The following is a 23,971-nucleotide window of genomic DNA, read 5'->3' as shown; positions in this document are numbered from 1 at the left end:
ATTAAGGTTAAAAAAAAAAAACCTTTAGGGAAAGTGGGCAAAACACAAGTAAATCCACAGAAAAGGAAATATCAAGGACTCCATCATACGGACAGATTTTTTTCTGCATTCATAAAAAGAGAAACACATATATAACAATACTGTTATTTAGAATGATATCTTCTATAACAATATTTGTAATTATCTATAATGACATGTTAAGATTGGCAAAGATCTAAGAATTTGGCAACAACATGCTATCGAGGAGGAAGATGCTCTCCTACATCACTGGTGATATGTAAATTAAACAATCTCTTCAGAGGACAGTGTCTGTCAAAATTAAAATACCCAGAAAAAACTGACGATTCCCCAAAGGGGAGGTGGGTAGGGGGATGGGCTAAATAGGTGATGGGCTAGGAGGGCACATGTGATGAGCACAGGTGTTGTATGGAAGTGATGAGTCAGTAAATTCTACACCTGAAACTAATATTACACTGTATGTTAACTAACTGGATTTAAATAAAAACATGAAACTAACTAAATAAATGAATAAAAAATAACCCAGAAATCCTACTCCTAGGTATTTACCTTATTCTTCCTCATAGGCAAAATAATTTGAAACAAAATAAATATCCAGCAATGGGGTTAAATAAATTAGAATATAGGCCCATAATAAGATCTTATGCAGCCAATGACAAGAGTAGGATATTCATTCATTTACGTATATTCATCCATTTATTTTATTCATGTAATAAATATTCATGAGTACCTACAGAGGCTCCAGGCACTATCTATCTCAGGCTCTAAAATTTTGTAACAGACAGGATACTTAGCACTGCTAGTTAAGATACTTATTCTGCTTTGTGATCTCTGTACATGTTGTTTACTCCCAATGTACTAGAAATTCATTGAGGACAGGAAATACAGTTTGACAGATTGTTTTTCCAAACAACTAAAATAATAACATTGCAGATAATGAACAGTCATTATAAATCCAATGAACCAATGAATATGTGAAAAATTTATAAGATTTTGTCCCATCTTGTAACTTATTCAGATTTAATTTTTCAAAAGTAATAATGACAGTTTGAAAAATCAGAATTACAGGAGTGCATTACGTCAAACTCATCACACAGTCAACTACAACACCATAGGTAGATTAAAATGGATTTGTTTGTTTAATAGAGACTGAATTTCTCTTCTCAAAGAGTTACTATTTTCTACATTTCAAATTTTTGGGGCAAAATTGGCTTGAAGATTGATGTTCATTATTCAAACCATTTGTAGAAGATATTTTACAGAATTTCCATTTGGAAAAAAGATTCTGTTGCCAACAAAGTACCCAACATTAATCCCCCCCAAATCATTTGAAGATTATGAAACACATGGAACAAAATTCTTTTTTAAGTGAAATAATATGGAAGTAATTTTTGGATGCTTTTTCTCAAAGTACTTCTAACATGTGCTATTGTGTCTTATGTAAAAGAGTAAACTGAGGAACAGGCACTGACCAAGCGCATTTAAAACTGTACATGGCCTTAGGGCGCCTGGGTGGCTCAGTCGGTTGAGTGTCCAACTTCAGCTCAGGTCGTGATCTCATGGTTTGTGGGTCTGAGTCCCGTGTCAAGCTCTGTGCTGACAGCTCAGAGCCTGGAGCCTGTTTGGATTCCATATCCCCCCCTCTCTCTCTGCTTCTCCCCCGGTCAAGCTCTGTCTCTCTCAAGACTAAAATAAACATTTAAAAACATAAAAAACAAAAACAAAAAAAACTTTCCCTGGCCTTAATGGCCCTATCATTTCTCAAATCTCAGTGCATTTATGGTGTGCATTTATTCCAGAGATCCCCATCCATACTTGCTCCTAAACCAGCCTTAACTTACCTCACTGAGGAGAGAATGATAGAGATATTTATATCTTATTCCAGGTAGCCCTCTGCCCCCTGCCTATGACATTACCTGGGAATTTGCATTTATTACCATTTAAGACCCTGTATCTTCCTATAAATTTCAAATTCCACATAACTTGGGAAAAAGTGTAGCAATGGAGGTAACTATCAGTAATTTCTGCAGATACAAATCACTCAAAAGCACCTCAGCTTTTAAAAGATTAGGAAGTTTATTCAGATAAACCTAATATGATATACATGGTACATTCACAACTGATCACAGCTTCAACTTTAAATGCTTATGAAGTTCTATCAGACAAATTGAACATGACATAAGGAATGCACAACTGATCAAGGCCTCAACACATTTGATAGTAACTGATAAAACTGTAGCATATTTCTGGAGTATTCATGAAGGAAAAAGAGACAAATGATAGGAAGCACTCTTTTTTCTATAAGGACTTCCTCCAAACCCTTACTAACTTAACTCACAATCTCCTTATATTCTTTTTAAGTTATTTGAAAGCTGTATGCATTCGTTTCACGTACAGCTTAAATTACCATTTTGATCTACATTTTGTGTCTTAAAGGCATAAAACAAATAATGCTTGTTGAAACTGATTTGACAGTGGGGCATCACAAATGCCTGGTAGCATGTGTCAGCATTGAAGATCCTGGCTCTGTCCTCATGTACCTGTGTGACCTTGGGCAAGCTGCCTCACCTTGCTGAACTCACATCCCCATCATAAGATGGGGTAAGAATTATGTCCACATCGTAAGGTTTACCACACCGTCCAACACTCAATAAATACTTACTGCTCTCAGCAGCGTAAGCACTAATGAAGGAAGTGCTCTTGTCTTTTACTACTTTTTGTATCTAATGTACAAATAATGAAGAGAACTAAGAATTTTTGGTAATAAATGAGTTGAGTTTATGTACTTGAGAGCACATTACAAATTGCAAAGTGTTATGTAAATGTAACTACACAGAAAGTTCTTGAGCTATGGTGGTCTGACTTACCAATTTTTCAACTTTACGATAGTGCAAAAGTGGTACACATTCAGTAGAAAAATCGTACTTTGAATTTTGAATTTGGATCTTTTCCCTTTTCCCAGGCTAGTGATATGCAGTAAAATCCTCTCTCACAATGCTAGGCAGGTGACAGCGAGCCACAGCTCCCAGCCAGCCACGTGATCATGAGGGCCCTGCACCCGTGCAACCATTCTGTTTTTCAATTTCAGGATAATATTCAATAAATACATGAGGGGCGCCTGGGTGGCTCAGTCGGTTAAGCGTCCGACTTCAGCTCAGGTCACGATCTCGCGGTCTGAGAGTTCGAGCCCCGCGTCGGGCTCTGGGCTGATGGCTCAGAGCCTGGAGCCTGCTTCCGATTCTGTGTCTCCCTCTCTCTCTGCCCCTCCCCCGTTCATGCTGTGTCTCTCTCTGTCTCAAAAATAAATAAACGTTAAAAAAAATTTTTTTAAAAATAAATACATGAGATATTTGGCACTTTATTAAAGAATAAGAGCTTTGTGTTGGATGATTTTCCCAACTGTAGGCTAATGTAAGTGTTCTGCACACATTTAAGGCAGCCTAGGCTAAGTTAAGATGTTTGGTAGGTTAGGTTGTATTAAGTGTATTTTTGATTTATGATATTTTCAAGTTAGGAGGTGTTTATAGGATGTAACCCCATCATAAGTCAAGGAAGATCTGTAATAAATATTTGCATTACAGGAGTGTGTTTACCAACTTATAAATGCACTGGACATTTGCTTTATGAAAAGAGTGTACTCTTGACTTTTTCTTAAATATGTATCCTCTTTGTTCTCTCCAATATTACAAATTCTTACATATATGAATTGTGTTAAATTGTAGCACCTCTTTGCATTCTTAAAGGGTTGGTGAAGCACAAAAATGATTTTGCACCTGAGTTGTAAAATTTCAGGTAAATCCCTACTCAGCAAGCCAAACTGCCAAGTTCTAGTTTATTTTTTAGGGCTTCCTAAGATAGGACTTCTGGGGGAACACAGTATGGCATACTGTGGCATACTCAGAGAAACCTGGATTTTAAACCCAACTCAACTACTTATTAATTGGACAAGTTATTTAACCTTTCTAAGCCTAAATTTCACTATCTGCAAAATTCCTAGCCCATGAATTACTGTCAGTCAACAAACACTCATTAACCTGATCATCCAGACGCTTTCAGGACCTACCAGTCAGTGAATAAGGCAAAGTCCCTGCTTTCATAGTTTACATTCTAATGAGAGAAGCAGACAACAAGAAGGAAAAATAAATAAACAAACAAGATGGTTTCAAACAGTGTTAAGTTCTAAGAGGAAAATAAGATAGTAGAATAGGATAAGGAGCAGGAAGACAGTGGGACACTGTCTATGGAATGTTCTGGAACATTTCACCGAGAACTTACATTCTGAGCATATGACAATCGGGCCGAGGTGGGGGGATGCCGAGGGAGAGGATCCAGACGGAAGAAATGGCGTGTGAAAATGCCCTGAGATGAGAACAAACCTGGTGTAGATTAGAAACAGAAGGAAAGCCAGTGTGGGTGGACCAGCAGAATTGGGCGAGGAGTGAAGGAAAGGTAGAAAAAGAAGACGAGGCTCAGACGATAAAGGGCTTTCTAAGCCACGGTAAGGAATACAAGTTTCAAGTGCAGTGGAGAGTAGGTGAGTGATAACGACTTGACGTACATTTTAAGATTGTTCTAACCGCTGTGTAGGGAATGGATGGTAGTGAGACGGGGGGTGAGGGATTCAGTAAGAAGATGCTTCTGTAGTCCACGTCACATGAAGGTGAATTTGGACAAGAGTGTCACACAGGAAAAGAAAAAAGATATATTTTGGAAATGGAGCCAATAGAGCCTGAACAACATAGAAAAATCAAATGTGACCCCTAAGGTTTTAAAAGAGTACCAACTGTAAAATAGTTATCCTTTATATTAGGACAAAAATCTGCCTCTTACAGCTGACACATGTTAGTTATAACCCTTTCCCTGTAAAAGAAGTTCCTTATCACCTTCAAATGTCAAAAGATTCTTATGTTCACCCTCAGCTTTCTCTTCTTTGTCTAAATAGTTCAAATGTTTGCAATCACCATTCAAGTAAGTTGGGTTTAGATCACTTTACTACTGTGGAGGCTCACTTCTGAGCACCTTTCATTTTGAGTATGTTTTTCTATGAACAGCATCCATGCCCAAGCAAAAAGAGATGTGGTCTCACTATCACAAAGCAGACTTTGCTTTCTACCTTCTTAATCCCAGACAATAGTTTTTTATCAATGTCTTTGTGATCGGCACTTCATAATAATTGTCCCTCAAAGTCTAAGAGGGGAAATAAGGTTATGACTTAGGATGAGCTAAACTATGATCAAATAAAGACCATAAGAAAAGTGTGAGTGGTCAAAGGGGGGTAAGCTCAGCTCTAGATATGGGAGTTAAGAATGGCTTTTATGGAGAAATTAGAACAAAACATTTTGAATAATGGGAAAGATGCTGACAAGCGGCAATGGTGGAAACTGGAGAGAAAAAGAAAAAGAACCAAACAGAAATACAGAAAGTAAGTTACAGCGTGAGCAAGGCTAGGGCCTAATAGTTGAGTCTTCTGTCACATGAGTTGTGTGGGAACCAGCGGGCAAGGCAGTCAGAAAGGTAAGGTAGGGCTGTGCTCTAGAGACCATGAATGTTACAGTAAGAAATCTGTGCTCACAGGTGCCTGCGTGGGAAGTGTCCGACTCTTAGTTTCAGCTCAGGTCATGATCTCACGGTTCATGAGATTGAGCCCCGAGTTGGGCTCAGTGCTGACTCATGGAACCTGCTTGAGATTCTCTTTCTCCCTCTCACTCTGCCCCTCCTCCCTCAAAATAAACTTTTTTAAAAAAGGAAAGAAATCTGTTCTCAGTTTGTTAGACAAAGGGATGGTGCTGAAGGCTGGGGACTTTGTTGTTACTGTTTATAAACCAACAGAGAGAATTTCACTTCAAGAAGATTACTCTGGTAGCAGATTTATTTAAGTAAAGAAAGACAAGCGAGAACATTGCATTGCTACAGTGGTCCAGAAAGGAAGTCAAGGCTTTAATGGAAGGGAATGAAGGAGAGCTACAGATGCAAAGGGACAATAGAGATAAAGTTTCCAGAGCTTTATCTCGAGTGGAAAGGACAAATGAGGAAGTGAAAGAAAACATGCCTTCTCACAAAGATAAAACTGCGATTTTACACCAAAGCATCACCCTTCCAAACCTACCTTGATTACAGACTTAGGTATAATTAATTTTTAGACTCTTTATCACCCATGTCTTTATAGCATACAAAAAGTCACTAAAATATTCTGCTAAATCATAAGGTTCAAGCCAGTAGAGGATTGATAGAAAATGAAATCTTATAACTTAGAAAAAAAAAGAGATCTTTAGACTAATATGGTGCTGGTGACTATTTTAAATCTCCAACACTGGGCCATCCTGTTATGCAAGAACTGGTTTGACTGCACAAGAAATACCACTGATGTCAGAACTCAGACAGAAAGCATGGCGTGGGGTCTCACTTATGGCTCAAAGTTCTTCATCTCAATTTTCTTTAAGTTTATTTATTTATTTTGAGAGAGAGAGAGAGAGAGAGAGAGAGAGAGAGCAGGAGAGGGGCAGAGACAAAGGGAGGGACAGAGAATCCCACGCAGGCTCCATGCTGTCTGCACAGAGCCCAACTTGGGGCTCAGTCTGAGGAACCAGGAGATCATGACCTGAACCAAAGCCAAGAGTTGGATGCTCAACCTACTGAGCCACCCAGGCGTCCCTCTTCATCTCAATTTTTAACTGTATGAAGAGCACACTTTCCACATTCTGTGTAGGGCCAACTGGTATTTTTCCTCCATTGCATTTGCTAAATACTGAGGGAGGAAGAGGAGGAGGACAAGATGGATGAGAAGAAAAAGGAGGTGGAAGAGGAGGAGGACAGAGAGAGAAAGAAGGAAGAAGAAGGCAGGCGGCCTTAAAATGTAAAATATAGAAACATACTTGGCAGCTAAGACAATGTATTCCTATGTAAAAAAAAAAAAAAAAAAAAAAAGCATCATCTTATTGCTTTGCTTTTCCTTTGGATTTTATCTTTTAATGACTAGAATATTTCCCAGACGATTTCATCCAAATAAAAATGCTTTTGGTAATGGTTCATTATAGCTTAAAAGTATATTATTAAAAACTAAGAAGTTATACTAAAGCATGAACAACAGAACCAGATACACCTATAATTTCACCACTCAGAGATCATCAGTGTTAATATTTTACTTATATCCTTCTGGACATTTTGTTATGTGTGTCTTTTTAAAGTAAGAATTAGGTTCTCTTTTGTGTCCTTCTTTTTATTATGGCCTCGTCCCTCATTTCTTCCTTTCTGTTCTTAAAGGATTCATTCCTAGAATCTGTAGGAGGAGCAGAGCAAAGTTAAGTGTCTGCACTAGGCAAGAAGGGCACACAGTCCTGACGTGATCCAGAGCTTCTGAGTCAAAAGGAAGCAGAGGTGCCTGTGTGGGAGGCTGCCAGGGGTGGCGAATCAGAACTTGGAGGGGTGAGGAGCATGTCAATGCTCAGGGACAGCCTGGCACAGGGTATCAAACGTGATGAGCGTATGCATGCGAAGGAGTGACCAGCAGAGTCAGGGACCACGCTGGTGGAAAGAAGGTCCCTCGGCATTTTAAGTGTAAAATGTAAATAAACAAAGAACCTATCCAGGCATTAAATGAGACAATGCAAGTAAATTGCTTAGCAATGCACAAGGCGACTGCTCAAGAAATGTCAGCAGTGATGACATACACTGTAAGTTACCCTTCCCAATGCCTGCAGAACCACCAGTAGTTGCGAGAGTGCTCAAGCTCATCTGTTTTTTAAGTCCAGTATTTCTCTTAACAGAAAGAAAGAAAGAAAGAAAGAAAGAAAGAAAGAAAGAAAGAAAGAAAGAAAGAAAGACAGACAAAGGAAGGAAGGAAGGAAGGAAGGAGGGAGGGAGGAAGAAAGAGAAAGAGAAAGAAGGAAAGAAAGCAAGAAAGCAAGAAAGAAAGACAAAGGAAGGAAGAAAGGAAGGAAGGAAGGAACGAACGAACGAACGAACGAAGGAACGAAGGAACGAAGGAAGGAGGGAGGAGGGAGGAAGAGAAAGAGAAAGAAAGAAAGAAAGAAAGAAAGAAAGAAAGAAAGAAAGAGAAAATAGGAATTTATGAGAAACTCTCTCTAAAATCTACTAACCTTCCCTTAGCTATAATCCTCTCACCTTCCATTTCATTTGTAATTTCTGAAGGCTTCTATATACAACAAAACCTTAGTAAATACTGATGGATTTCAAACAACGTTGGAAAACCAAAACCCTTAAAAGGTCCCACTGCTCTATGAAGGTATTCGGATGCCAGGCTACTTAACAGAGGAAACAATTCTATAATGAAATGTGAGGCAACAAACTAAACTCCTTTCTGTAAAATCTTCTGGAGCTATGTTAGTGTCATATACAATATTAAATTTAAGTTTAGAAATACAAGAATTAAAAATATATAAATAAATTTTAAATTTTGGAAAAAAAGAAATAGAATAATTATATTCCCCTCCCCAAAAGTATGCAACATTCAGACCTGTTTGCTGCTCATTGCTCTTTCCCATACCTGCTTTCTTATTAAATTGCAAACTGGAAAGCCACTTGTATTGCCTACTAGCCAAAAGCCCAATTTCTTTAACAAAATGTAAAAATAGATAAGACCTGACATTCTGACTTACCCACTTCAGCCAAAGTTCTGATACAAGACTCCACAGATGATTTCTGTGCTGGATTTGGCCAGGTGCAATTGTAAATCCTGAAGGCAGATTGAAGCAGCTGAATAAAAACTGGCTGATGTGTCTGAAAACAGAAAGTATGCAAATAGACCATTAAACCATTCATGCTCCTGACATAGCATTTATGCATTATCAAAAATGTTCATCAAAATAAACTATGATCAGGTCTTTTTGAGTGTCAGTGCCATTCACAGAATATCTCATTCAACAAATATTTATTATGTACCCAGCTCGTGACAGGCACCATGCCAGACTCTATAGAAAACCAATTATTTGCATTTTATATTCTTAATCAGAAAGAAATTGGCATTTTTTGAAGCCAATGACATGAATTTAAGTATTTACTTTAATAATCTCTGGTTTATTTCCCAGTATAAATAGAGGAGGTGTTTTGGGTTTGCTTGTTTGACTGATTGTATACTTTGGTTTCATATGACATGAAAGTACAGGAGATAATAATTATGACCTACAAAAACAATTTCATATGGTTCTAATAGTTTCAAAGTTTCCCCTAAAGAAAGTATAATTGAAATGGAATTTAAAAAAAATTTTTTTTACTGTTGATTTATTTTTGAAAGAGAGACAGAGCGTGAGTGGGGGAGGAGCAGAGACAGAAGGAGACACAGAATCTGAAGCAGGCTCCAGGCTCTGATCTGTCAGCACAGAGCCCTACATGGGGCTCAAATTCACGAACCGTGAGATCATGACCTGAGTGGAAGTCAGATGCTTAACCGACTGAGCAACCCACCGCTCCTGAAATGGTATTTTTATAAAAGTAATACACAATCAATGTAGCATATTTGGGAAACACAGAAATGAAAATCACCAATAATCCTACCATGTAGAGATAATCAGTATCGAGATTTTGAAGATATTTACTCCCTGAGTTTTTCTGTGTATACCTGCACAGAAACACACTCAGATTTGGATGATCCTATATTGCAATTCTGGGGCCTGTTTCACTTCATATTACTTCATAATCATTTTCCTTAGTCATAAATATTTCTTTTAAAACATGATTTCCAATTGCTATGTAATAAGCCACCCTACAGACACACCATAATTTATTTAGCTATTCCTTTATTCATGGACATTTAAGGTCGATATCAATTTTTAAGTACTATAAATGCTTGAATGAAAATCTTAGTATATAAATTCCTGCTAATTCTTTCAGGATAAATTACTAAAGTGGAATTATTGAGTCAGAATGCCTGTTCATTTAAAGAACTGTTCATTGCACTATTTGGCACACGGCCAATATACTGAAATGAATATTCCTATTATGCTTAGAGGGAGAAGGAATAATTCAATTTGAAGATAGAAGATGGGGCCTTTTTTTTTTTTTTTTTTTTTTTTTAATTTTTTTTTTTTTTTACGTTTTTATTTATTTTTGAGACAGAGAGAGACAGAGCATGAACGGGGGAGGGGCAGAGAGAGAGGGAGACACAGAATCGGAAGCAGGCTCCAGGCTCTGAGCCATCAGCCCAGAGCCCGACGCGGGGCTCGAACTCACAGACTGTGAGATCGTGACCTGAGCTGAAGTCGGACGCTTAACCGACTGAGCCACCCAGGCGCCCCAGGGGCCTTTTTATTTAAAATAAAGTTTGGTAAACTCAGGGGCATAATAATAAAAAATATGAGAGAAAAATAACCTTCAGAAGTGTGATAAATGACTTCCTGGTTAGATTAAACTTTTTTCCTACTCAAACGAGGGAAGTAAATCATGCGTCAGAATGCTTTTGTATTTGTTTACGTTACCTGGAGGCTGGTACTGTTGTCTGAAAATGGGGAATTAAAGAAGCCGCTCACGATGTTCATTATTGACTCGGTAACACACTTCTCCAAGAAGATGTCTGCGTGTTTCCTGTCTGTGGTTGTGTTACAAACCTGGAGAGAAAAATAGAACAACTCAATACGTCCTATCACATCTTTGAATGCTAACTCAATACTGAGACCTTGTAGAAATTGCTCTGAAATTGTTGTTTATAACATTTCTTGTGCTTTTTAAAGTTGTTTTAAATAGACACATTTCTACCTAAAATCTATTAAAATTTTATCATTCTACTGTAGCTGCTCCTTTAAGTTTGGTTGTCATTTCATCCTTGGACCAGAGTTCTTTCATAGACCCCAGCCCCTTCCTCCTGCTCTGCTCCTACACACTCTTGCACACCAACCTTCTCCCTCTGTCCCCAAGCTTGGCTTTGCTGGAAGACACCCTTGTACACAATGTGAGCGAATCAAAGAGGAAACAGTCATTATAAGAAAGGGGTGAATGTGATTAATGGTGGTTTATATCTCTACATATTTTCACCTATAATACCTGGCCCAAATTGGAGATGCCAAGAGAAAATATTTGGCAAGGAAAATAGAAAGCTGAAAGAAGATAAAACTCTTTCCAACACTTTTGACCTTTTCATCCATAGATTAACTGGGAAGCATGGAAGTGTGCCTTTGTATGCTTCCTTCTTCATGTAAGCTAAGCAAGAAGAGATAATACACGTGCTAAGGATATATCAAAAAAGAACATAGGCCTGGTTCCTGCCCTGCTCTATGTGATTAAATGAGGCAGAAATTGGTCATTTTGTAACACAAACTACAAATTTCCAAGTATGTCAGGGGAGACAAATTGCAACAGTGAAGATACATGATTAAAAACAAATGAAAAAAAGCTGGGTAACAAAAAGAAACTTGAAGATAAAAAGAAGAAGTAGGGGAGGGTGGCTGATGGGTATTGAGGACGGCACCTGTTGGGATGAGCACTGGGTGTTGTATGGAAACCAATTTGACAATAAATTTCATATTAAAAAAAGAAGAAGAAGAAAGTGGGAGGGGGAAAGCATAGGGTGTGAGAACCTGAGGCAGAGTAACAGCATTTAAACATTCACACAGTGATGGTGGGGAAATATGGTGGCCAGATGTTCCAGACGTTCTTACACAATCCAAATTTCTACATCATTTTTTTCTTTTCAGTAAGGTGATTAATCAAAAGAACAAGTATAATTTAATTTGATATTGCTTTAAAACCTTTCACACAAATAAGTTCACGAAAGAGAAAAATTCCTTTCTGAAACGTGTGTCCCAGTGTTTTGGTTTGAAAAATAACAGTATTTGCCGAGTGGAGGTAAAAGAGCACAGGGATTGTTTTCCTTCTAGGTCATTTCCCATCAGGGCACTTCATTTTTCCCTCATCTATTAAGTGTCAACTACCTGGCAGGGTTGCATTAGAATTAATTCACAGTTATTGCAGAGAACAGTGCAATTAAAGGAAATAAATTATGTCAAATTATGTAATCTTTTGGTTAGTGTTCCAGCATATAACATAATGCCTGACATAAACAACATGGTCAGTAAATATTTGGGAAATGAATGAATCAATTAATTTTAAAAATGAAAGAATAAAAAGACTCTTACACTATTTAAGGTTAACGTTGGGTTAGGCTATATTTGTGGAACATCAGGACTAAAATCGAATGCGGTCCCAGAACTAATATAAAATTAGTTTTCCCATGATGGACATAAAGTAGGATTTATTTCATTTAGTTTCTTCCCAGCACTGGCTTTTATACTGAAATTTTCTGATTTGTAAGATAAAAATATATTAAAGTTGAAGAAGTAGCTGACCACTTCTATTATTACCAGCCCAAATAACCTTCTTCCAAATCCAGTGACATTTCACACAATAGTGTGGGGCTCTCCAGAGCTATTATAGTATCACATTGAATTGCCTGCAACTAGACATTTGCTAAAGAGCCTCTCAGAAATTTGCTTTAGTCAGTGGATTAGTAAAAGTAATCTATTTCTATACAAAGACTTTCCTCAAAATCCTGGGTAATGAAAAGTCTGGGTTTACAGAACTATCTGAATATATTCCTCAATGAATTTGAATCAGAAATTCAAATAAATTTTCAAGATATTTCTTCTGCCCCATATGAATGATAACATTTTTGTACCTCTAGAACCTTGCATCCTACATCATAATATCATGGATAGTGAAGAGATGTAAGAAGCCACTTTTCTTATTAAAATTCTTTAAAACTTTCCAGGAAAAAAAAGAACCCAAAATATAACAGTATTTCTCTGTCCTTTTACCTCTTTCTACTGCCTCATTCCAATTGGAGGAAAGATTGGAAATGATTCAAAAACTGATATCACATTAACTTAACTTTTATGTGTAATTCATGTATTTTCAAAGTTTCAATCTATTTGCACAGATTATTCACATACCATTATTTCCTATAAGGCACATCCCACGTCATTCTTGAAACACTCACTTTAAAAGGTTATATTTATTCCATCATTTTAATGCACCATCATGCCTTAATCCATTTGGGGAATAAATTGAGGTATATATAACCAAAAATACAAATCATTTTCTTATTTTCTTGGTTATTTCCTTCTTGCTAGTCTTTTGTGTGATTTCCCTAAAAATTTTTTGCAACCATAAAGAATTGTGCAAAATTATTATTTTTACTTCCAGATTTTTGGGGTACATTCCACCAAAAGAAGAATCACCAGATGAGGATATATAGATCGTTTTGTACTGTTCATGAGCTGATCCTCTAAATTAATAAATTTACAATGCTATCAACAACCTTTTTGTTCCCCCATTAGTACCAACCAGCTCTTGTGTTCAGGCTCCGGTTGGTTTCAACTGATACGGGGCACCAGCAGCAGAACAGAGTGGAAGAGAAGGAAGTCAGGTGCCTGCCAGGCCTCTGCCTCCAGCCCCAGCTCCTCCTCACAAAGGCTTTAGCAATGTCTGCATCTCTGGGGACAGCTCCTATTGAGCCCTTCTGCAGTGCCTCCAGTAACAATGGCACTGCCCTTGCCCCTCCAGGCCTGGGTGCAAACAGCTTTGCATTGTTCCCAATTCCTGAGTGCTACCCCGGGCCTTCTCAGTCCTTTACACACTGCCCGCATCTCCTGGAGTATGCCATCTGGTTCCGACTGTTCTACCAGTAAATTATCATTATTTTGCCCATTTAATGACACCTAAAAGTTATTTTGTGTTTCTGACATTGCTAATGAGGACTGGCACTTCCCATGTAATCATTTCATGCCTATTTTGTCATGTACAGATGATCCAAATCCTCTAACCACTTTAAATAAGACCTGGATAATGACTGATACAGTATGTATCATTTTAACATATTTTTCATAGTAAGCCGTTTTTGATTGTCATTTCACATATATTCTCACATTCTGATTTTTTATTTAGAATGTTCATTCCATTACACTTCATTGTGTCAAATAATTGTTAATATTCAGAATTCTGAGCATTTTTTATTTCGATCATTTCTATTTACTTAATATAAAGAAGGAAAAACTCCCTTCCACAAAAGAAAAGGATATGCTATACGTTTTGCTCTAGTTTCTTACTAGTCTTTCTCCATCCCTGTACACATCTTGACTCCCATTAACTCTTCACACTATCTAGCAGTTTGCTGCTGTAGTGACCTGACTTATGGATTGTGATCAATTTTTCCCATTTTGATATCCAACCGTCCTCCAAAAACTTACTGAACAGCAATTTGTTGTCTCATTCTTAGGTTGCTTGAGGTTTGTCTTATAGCACGTCATTAATCACTATTTAAATATCTCTGGTATATTCCACGTGTCATTATTTTTAAAATATTTGTAAAATAAAATATTAAAACAATCCCAAACTCCACCTATTATTATTTTCAAGTTATTTGTTTAAATTATTAAACTATTATTATTTAAATGGAAGCTAAAGATTGGATTAGGAGTTAGAACAGTGAACCAAACAAAACAAAGTCCCTAATCTAGAAGAGCCTTTCTTCTAACCAGGAAAGACACACAATAGACAAACTAATAAATACATAATATAAGTGGAAAATAGAGCAGATAGAAGACTCTAGAGAAAAATAAAGGTCAGGCTGTACAGGGAGGAGTACAGCTCCTTTTTCATGCTGCAGGATGAATGGGCACAATTGAGGATTACTATTTTATATAACTTGCTTGGGGAACCTCTCTGGATAAGGTGACATTTTAATAAAAAACTGAAGGGAGGGAGGAAACAGCCCTGGAGGTTTCTGGGGGAAAGAGCAAGTGAAAATCTGTCTTCACCAGTAGAATATAAGTCCCTTGACACCAGAAACTAGTCTGACTTGCTCACCACTGCACATGCAGGCCCTCAGCACATAGTGGGTATAAAATCATTTGCTGAAAAACAAATATTAAACAATATTTCTAGACATAATTATGACTAACATTTCTCCCCTTGCATATAGAATGTCCCTTCTCCCTTTGGCTCTGAAAGCGACTGCTCCTCTTCCAAAGATGACAGGTGGGGTTAAATACATTATTATATGCTAGAGTAGCACTGTCCATTAGGACTTTCTGCAATGATGGATCTGTTTCTGCGATGTCCCATGCACATGCTTATTGGGCACTTGAAAGGTGGCTCTTGCTACTGAGGAACGGGATTTTCTATTTGATTTAATTTTACTCAATTAAAATTTAATTTTAGATGTGGCAAGTTGCTACCCTGTAGGATAGAGCAACTCTAGTGTCAGTAACATAATTGTGATCACAGACACTAAGGAATACTAGTCCTAAGGATTGTTTTTGTATTCCTCATTCACAGTAAACATGTTCCTTTGCATAGCTGAGGTCATGGCACATTTTTATTTGCATTTGCATTCCTTCACTCATGAGGCCCAAACCTCCAAACATTTGCTTTTTACACCTCCTTTTTAGGTGAGGCATCGGTTTGTACACTCAGTTGGCTTTCTCAGAATTCTAAATTCATCTTTTAAAAACATAATATTTTTCTTAATATCAGTATGTATTGATCATAGGAACCCTGAAAAAAATACAGAAAAGCACAAAATGGAAAGAAAAAATTATCCATAATACAAAAATCTAGATAAAACCATGATTAACCTCTTACAATCCTCTCTTATAATCCTTGTGCTCTACCATGTACATTTTACATAACTGAAATTATTCTAGATAACCAGTTTTGTATTCTTTTTATACTCATCATTGAACCATTAGCACCTTCCCACGTTATTAAAAATCCTCGAAAAATAATCTCAATGACTCCATAACATCAATCTTATAGATATATCATAATTTATTGAACTATTTCTCTATTATTAAAATTTGAAACTATTTCCGACTATCTATTATTATAAAAGCATGTTGAACTTCTTTGACCATAAATCTTTGATATCATTTCTAATTATTTCCCAAGGACAGATTCTTGGAAGGTAAATTATTTGACACATTAAAAAGGTATGAAGGTTTCTTTTAATGTACTACCAAAATGCTTTTCAGAAAGACGACATAAATTTACATTCTCATCAGCAAAGTATGTGAACCAACATTTAACATTATCTCTTTACTTTTATCTTTTTGCCCTTACAATTTTGATAGTTAGAAACTGGATCTTATTTTTCTTTGTTTTTTTAAAAAATTATTAGCAGTTGACTATTTTTTTCAGGGGTTCACTTGTATTTCCTCCTCTATAAATCATGAATGCCTGGGTCTTGACCATTTCATTATTAGATTTTGAGTGCTTTTCTTACCTATACATAAAAGTTCTTTATGTAAAGATTACTTAGGCCTTTTTAAAAATATTTAGTAACTTTTTCTATTTTGATTTTTTTTATTTATGCACGTGATGTTTTTATGTCCTTAAATTTGAAACTTTCAAATAGTGAAAAGTCTATTATTTTCCTTAGCTCTTCTCATTCACTGCTTTTATGCTTAAAAAGAACTTTCTCATCTAAAGACAGATAAATATCCACCTATATTCCCATCCATTTTTATTGTTCCACATTTATCTCTAAAATCTTAATCTAATTGCAATTTGCGCCATTGTATGATTTAGGTTAGGAGCGGAGTTCATTTCACCCCACATCGCCAGTGTCCTCAAATGTCATTCTGATTTAGTTCAAATCAATGATTTTTGTTGAATGCCTATTCCATGCCAAGAATGTTCTATGTACCTGAGGTCTATCGATGAATTAAATATATAAGAATCACTACCTTAATGTAGCTTCTATTATTACTTTAATAATCTAGCAGTAAGCAAACTATAGCCTAAGGGACAAATCTAGCCATATCCATTCATTTACATATTGTCTGTGGTTCCTTTCCCTTTAGTAATTGCTATAGCTGTTGTGATAATGGCCTCAAAAGCTGAAATATTAACTACCTTGCCATTTACAGAAAAAGTTTGCTCATCCCTGAAAGTAACTAATCACTTCCCTACTCTTGGGTAACAATTTCTTTATTACATAAATATCTTACATATGTAAAATCTGTTTATGCCTATTTATTTCATTCTGTTGATACATTGATTTAATTCTATGCTAAGACTACACTTATTTTGTTTTCTAATTCATCTCTTTAATATTTTTCACCTCAGTGGACATCTATTTATTTATTCCACAAATACATACTATCTACTATGTGTGAGAACCTGTTCTAGGTCAGGGGTGCAGCAATGAACCAAACAAAACCCCTTCCCATTGTTTGTTTCAGTAGAAAAAAATACAAATGCATATAAAAATGTCATATGGAGATAAGTTCTATGAAGAAAACTGGAGCAAGTGAAGGGGGGAGAAGAGGGAAGAAGCTGCTATACAGAAGGTAGTAAGTGAAGGGCTCTTGGAAGACTTTAAGTAGGAACATGAAAGAGGTCTTGAAGATACCTGGAAGACCAGTGCATCCCAGGCAGACAGAAAGGTGTGTTTGGCATATTTGAGGAGCAGCAAGATGGCCAGTAGATGGAACAGAGAGCTAGGGGAAATTAAGTGGACACAGGGTAAACAGGGGAATAGCCAAATCATGTAGACATTTTACGTTCAGAGGAATCTAAGCAGAGGAGTGACCTGAGCCAGCATTCTTCTTCTTCTCCTTTTTAGTCATTATGGCTGTTGTACAGAGAATAGATGAAGAAAGAGAGCAAGCATGAAAGCATGGAAACAGGTAATGAGGTTACTGCAATAATCCAGACAAGAGTTAATCTTGGAGAAAGGTGGTAGTGAAGAACTGTTCAGAAGTAGTCATGTTTTGAATATTTTAGAGTTTGGAGAATTTGCTTAAGGAATGGATTTAGAGTATAAGAAAACAAAACTTACAGATAACACCAAGATTTTTTGTTTGAATGCCTAGAATGAATCATGGAATTGCCATTTAATGAGATGCAAAAGACTTGAGAGGGAATTAATTTTTAGTGGGACATAGGGGTAAATGAGGTTAGATGGCCAAGAGGAGATGTCATACGGGCAGTTGGAGACTAGACATCAGGCGAAGGTATTAAATCAGTCTGGTATTAAAGACAGGAGAATGATGAGATCAGCAAGCAAGTGATTGTAAATAGAAGGGAGTAAGTCCAAAGTTTGAGTCTGGCACATTCCAATATTTGGAAAGATTCGGGGGAAAGAGAAAAAAAAAACTTAAGAAAGTTGTGCCTGGATGGCTCAGTCAATTAAGCATCCGACTTCAGCTCAGGTCTCAATCTCGTGGTTTGTGAGTTCGAGCCCTGCATCAGGCTTTGTGCTGATAGCTCGGAGCCTGGAGCCTGCATCAGATTCTGTGTCTCCCTCTCTCTGTTCCCCACCCTCCGTTTCACACTCTGTCTCTCTCTCTCTCTCTCTCTCAAAAATAAATAAACACTAAAAAAATTAAAAAGTACTTTGAGCCAAATGCTCTCTCAAAAATAAATAAAAACTTAAAAAAAAAATTTTTAAACTTGAGAAAGAGTGGGCAATAAGGAGGGAGGCTTCACAACTGAAGGAAAAGTGCCACGCAAAGGATAAGGTTTATAGAGTCTTTCTACTCTTCACTTCCCTGCAATACTAGCTAATAAGGCCAGACAAAAGGAACCCTTTAAAATAAGACTTGTCAATGGCTCCTTCAACTTAAGAAAGTCAAAAAAAAAAAAAAACAAAAAACAAACAAACAAACAAAAAAACAAAAAAACTCTAGAGTCAAATCATCAAGCAAAGAAAACTTACTCAATTCTGTCAAATTAGAGAATTTGGAAAGTGTGGTTCAAAGCGCATATAAATTCCGCCTTTACTCCTACTTCCGACCTATTCGGTAAGCTAAGTAACGGGCAGGAATGGCTCACTATTTGAAAATAAAATACTCCAATTTGTCCTGTTAAGCAGTGACTGATGGGACAATGACATGACACTACATTAGATGCACCTCTAAGTTATTTCTTGGTCTAATTTCATTCTGCCAATATGTCACTTAGAGTACCATTGGTCATTACAAAAATCTTGAAATTAATAGCAAAATTGGAAACTTCTTCAGAAGAAAAAACTACACTCTGAAGCTAACATTGACCATAGTCCACTCCTCTTAAGGTGCTTTCTAATAACGACTCAAATCCCCTGACTCTGCAAAGGAAAGTATTTCTGCCCTACGAATGCCAATTTTAGCCCAGTGGAACATGGACCAAAGTGAGCTGCCACTACATGCTCTGAAAGACAGTGGAACAGCTTTTCATGAGTCTAATACCTTTGCTGCCTACCTAAACATGGTGTCTTTACAGAACACGGATGCTGTCAGGAAATCAGAATGGAATTAAGTATGTGAAACATAGCACCAGTTTATTAAAAATGGTCTTTCAAAAAGATTTTCTTATATGGGTCTTAGCAAGATAAAAGACAAGGGGGTGAAAACAGGAATATGAAGGATATTAATAAAGAGTCTTTAGGGGTGCCTGGGTGGCTCAGTTGGTTGAGCATCCAACTCTTGATTTCAGCTCAGGTCATGATCCCAGGGTCAAGGAATCGAGCCCCATGTCAGGCTCCATGCTCTCTCCGCCCCCTGCCCATCGCCCCTGCTCACGCTCTTAAATAAATAAATAAATAAATAAATAAATAAATAAATAAATATTTTTTTAAAAAATAAGACTCTTTAGAGAGCTTTACCCAAGAGCAAACAAAAAGAACCTGGTACAAATGACTCCAGAGAAACATGAAAAGAAAAGTGGAAGGTGGTATGAATGCCTCTCCATATTAATATTTCATTTCATTCACCTTTTAAATAAGATTGTTCTCCAAACTTCTACTAAAATAGTCATCTGCCTTGTGCTGGCCGGACCCTGCCTGAAACACTGGGTTCCAGTCCAAATGTCATACTTTTAAAACACTGACAAATTAAAGAGAACCCAAAAGTGTATCTAAAAGAGTAAGGAGCCCAGAAACCATACCAGAAGAGGCACCACTGCAAGACATGAGCTGTCATAACAAATCTGAGGAGCTGTTAGGGAAAAGGCACTGGATTAGGCCGCAGCAGACTTCCCAGCTCTTGCTCCTAGCGAGGCAAGTCACCCCACGCTAGCAAATTAATCTTATTAACTTTAACAATTAAAGTTATGCAATAATGAAACCAGTTGTCTCAAAAAAAAAAAAAAATAGTGAGATCATTGTTACTGGAAATACACAGGCAGGTGCTGAAGACTGTGAACTATACGACTGCCAGTCTCTTCCAACCTTAAGATCCTATGATTCTTTAGGCCCAAGTTGCCACATACTTTCCCTCCAGATTCCCTCCACCATTTCTCACTGATGTGAATCAGCTGCTCTAGGACTTCATCACTTTATGGGAACATCTGAATTTAGCCCATCTCTATGTCAAGCCAGTATTGTGCATGTCCTGCTTCACGGGCATGGTTTCTGGCTCTCGCCTGCACTGCATGGTCTTCCTTTTGGTCATCCTCAACATTACTATTTGGCATAGGTATTGAGGAAGATTGTTGCAATTGCTTTAAAGGCTACATATAACCTTATAATAATCGCAGTGATGTTGCCATAATTTGGATGGAATAGATGATGTTACCAGCACTCTTAGTAAGTGCCACACATGTGCTAAGAGCCTTATACACATTATCACGTTGAATCCTCCTGGTAACCCTATGAGGAATGTGTTATTGTATTCATTTTACAAATATGGAAACTCAGAGTCAGAGGAGTAAGTACTTTGCTCAAGGGAACTGAGCTGGGAAGAGGCAGAATCTGGACTTGAACTTTGGTCTGCCTAATGCCTCTAAAGTACCTACTCTTACACTACTATATTCTACTGCAATGGTTCCCAAAGTATGGCCCCTGGACCAGCGGCTTCAGCATCACCTAGGAACTTGTTAAAAATGAAAAGACTCACATCTACTGAATCAGAAACTCTGGGGTAGAGCTCAGCAATCTGTGCTTTAACAAACTCTCCAGGTAATTCTGATGCTCACCGAAGCTTAAGAACTACTGATCTACTCAACTAGAAATTTGCCTAGAAGGCCACATTCTCCTTATTTTAACAAATTTTTGTGTTTGAATTTGAGTATGAGGTGGCTCCTTAATTTTTCTTCAAGAGGAGAAAGAGCCCAGTTATGGAAAAGTCCGGTTTCCTGTCCCTTCCCTGAAATAGGAAGGGTGATTCTTTGTCATTCTTAGTGAGGGGATAAGACAGCTGCTGTTTTAAAATATAAATAAGAGGAAAACAAGAAGGTAAAAAAAAATGCTTTTTGCAATATAGATAAGCTGTTGTGGTTAGACATAATGAATGAATAAACTAAAAAGATCTCAAAACTCCCCTCAAGGCTTTATAACAAATAACATTAATTGTCTACTTACTCAAAATAATTAAAATAAAAATCTTTCCTAGCAGGCACATGCTTTGAAAACACACAAACAAAAAAAGAATATATAGGTCTTAGCCTTACGAACACATCAATGAAAAGGGTGTTTCCAAGGTGGCATAACAAGTGGCAGTTACCATCAGCTTTCTATGGTTTAAAAAATAAAAATCCTTTTAGCTTTGCAGTTCATGCCACCTAGAATGTGACCTTGGTCTTTTCAAGCTTATCTTTAGTCCGTGGCACTGTGCAACTCTGCAAATCAGTCTATAATCTCTTTAATATCTTCCTGCACGCGCAGTTTTAAAGCTCAGTCATCGGCATATAAACCATCCTTTACTTCAAGGTCTCTAGAGATACTTGCAGCCGATCAGACACAAGGGCTTTCTCTAGGACACAGGGGTAAATATGAGTGGTACAAAAGTCCTGTGTAAAACAAGATGATTTCTCCACAGGTGCTGGTTTACCTGACAAAGGTAATGAGTGGCTTTTCATTCTATAGAAATGAAGTCAAATCGGAACTGCCTTACTCCACATGTGCTTGAACATAGTAGAGTTGGCTCATCCCACACCACAGCCAAGGTAAAACAAGCACACTTCACCTGAAAACTCTGACTAAATAAAAGAGTTCCTGGACTGGAATAATATGATTTATTTTATTTTCCAAGATTACTCTCAGATGTCTGAGTCTGTCTCGATGTTTTATCATACCCCCTTTGTCTTCTCTCCTTCCAGAAAGGGTTGTATGGAGGCAGTTAGCTAGTGGATAACAGTCAGCATCCATTCTTATAAGACAGTGGAAATATGGACCTCACTAATCCCTCTCCTCTAAATATATCTAAATGAGGCATAAAGCACTCAGGAATGCAGAGAGCCAAAGCACTGGGCCAGTCCACCATAAGTCATCATAGTTCTAGGGATTATCTATATACTATCTTCTATTAGTGCAACTCTTTGAACATTATATCCCATAACTTCAAAGGAAAACTAGAGAAGATCAAAAAATACTAACATAATAGAACCTGTATGTTTTGACAATTCAACATGCCAAAATGCAGGGGAGGGCCTAAGATAAACTAAATGAAATTAAGTGCTGTCTATAAAGAAGATTCCTTCCTTCCTTTCTTCAGTTGTGCATTCATTTACTCAGTTTTACTCAAAACCATATGCTGGACAATATCTAGAAAATGTCAACCAGCTCCACATGTCCTCTCCAATCCCCACCAAAAGTCAAACAAGAGGAAATGGACTCAGTAAAAAGCAAGAGATATTTTGACTGACAAGTGAAAATACCAGATGATTCAATTACTGGAGCACTCTCCCAAAGAAAATTCTGAATAGGCAACACTGAGCAATGCTAAGCCCTGGGTAGTCTGGTCAAGTACCTGTCTGTCTGAAAGCATGGGTCAAGGCTTCCCGAGATCTCTTCCGTCTATGGTTCATAATTGCACCCATGTTAAGAGGTTGAATACAAATTGACCTCTGCCAATATCTTCCTAACCACTGTAAAAATGCCACTAAAATCCCATTTCATAACAAAATGATATAGTCAGTTTTAAAAGGAAAAACGAACGCTTTGTTGCTACACACACTATACTGGGTATTTTGTGCACATGAACTCATTAAATGTCACAATCTTGTGAAATGCATTCACAACTTTTTCAATGTAATGGATTACATCCAAAGTTGGCGAGTTTAATTCCAAGTTTTCATCCAGATCTTTGATACCACCTTGTCAAAATATATATCAATAGCCTAACTAAATATGCAGTACTATTTAATGATGGAAGTGTAACTCACCCTTGCCATATCCACCAAGAAGTTCTCAAATAACTTCCAAATGTGGTTACTTGTGTAGATTTCTTTCATTTCCACTTCTGTGTCCACATAACAGTGATTAACGAAATTCACATAAGCAATTTTAACCTGTGCAAGTTTCAAATACAAAAGAAAGTTTGTTTTCTTGATTGTTCATTTTCAAATGCCAATTACGACAAGTTAAGTAAAATCTGAGTGACTATCGTGGACTATAGCATGTTTTGTTTCTACCTAGAAAGCATTCTCGTTTCCCTTTTTTTACTAAACCACTCCAGCCCCTGACCCAGGGTAAACACATGACCTAGGGGCCTGTTCCCCTGGGCCCGGTGATTGGTGTGCAAGAGTACACTTGACTTAAACCAAGTCTATTGTACCTGAGACACTGAGAGTCAAATGTGATCCCTTTCCCTGTCTTCTTTCCTCTCCCTCCCCATTTCTCTCTCTCTTTCTTTCTCTCCATCTCTGTCATTCCCCCTCCCCTCCACCCCTCTCTCTCTCTCTCTCTCTTATTACTAAAGTAGAACAAGGTAAACCTGAATTCCAAGAAGCCATCTTTTCCAGACGTGTGGAGGACAAACAAGCTCAGGAGAACGATGCAAAACCACAAAGGAAAAGGGACCAAGAGATGGAAGAATTCTGACATTGTTTGAATATCTTGACCCATCATAAGAACTATCCTTCAAATTTCCAAATACAAGAGCCAATAAAATTCCCTTTTTTTTATTTAAACCATTTAAGATAGGTCTCTATATTTTGAAACCAAGAGGATTCTAATATAATGTTTAAATGTATTCATTAAATACTGTTATTGCCATTCAGAAATATTTAAATTACTATTTCTGAG

At 37.3% G+C, this 23,971-nt stretch overlaps 1 protein-coding gene across 6 annotated transcripts in view; it reads right to left on the bottom strand.

Annotated features, from left to right (window-relative positions):
- ITPR2 (inositol 1,4,5-trisphosphate receptor type 2) overlaps nt 1–23,971 on the bottom strand; it is a 488,958-nt gene that overhangs the window by 242,909 nt on the left and 222,078 nt on the right. For all 6 annotated transcript variants that reach the window (XR_008419706.1, XM_019452273.2, XM_053895795.1 and 3 more), the window contains 3 exons: nt 23,110–23,235; nt 10,449–10,577; nt 8,634–8,754 (listed from right to left, as the gene is read on the bottom strand). Coding sequence is in view for 5 of the 6 variants with exons in the window: in XM_019452273.2 (XP_019307818.1) it covers nt 8,634–8,754; nt 10,449–10,577; nt 23,110–23,235 (376 nt within the window). In the remaining variant the exon portion in view is untranslated. The remainder of the gene's footprint in view (nt 1–8,633; nt 8,755–10,448; nt 10,578–23,109; nt 23,236–23,971) is intronic.

The sequence above is a fragment of the Panthera pardus genome, unplaced genomic scaffold (genome assembly GCF_024362965.1).
Source record: "Panthera pardus isolate Hobbes unplaced genomic scaffold, ASM2436296v1 HiC_scaffold_6, whole genome shotgun sequence".
In the NCBI taxonomy this organism is placed as follows: Eukaryota; Metazoa; Chordata; class Mammalia; order Carnivora; family Felidae; genus Panthera; species Panthera pardus.
This window is presented reverse-complemented; position numbering and strand designations above follow the sequence as displayed.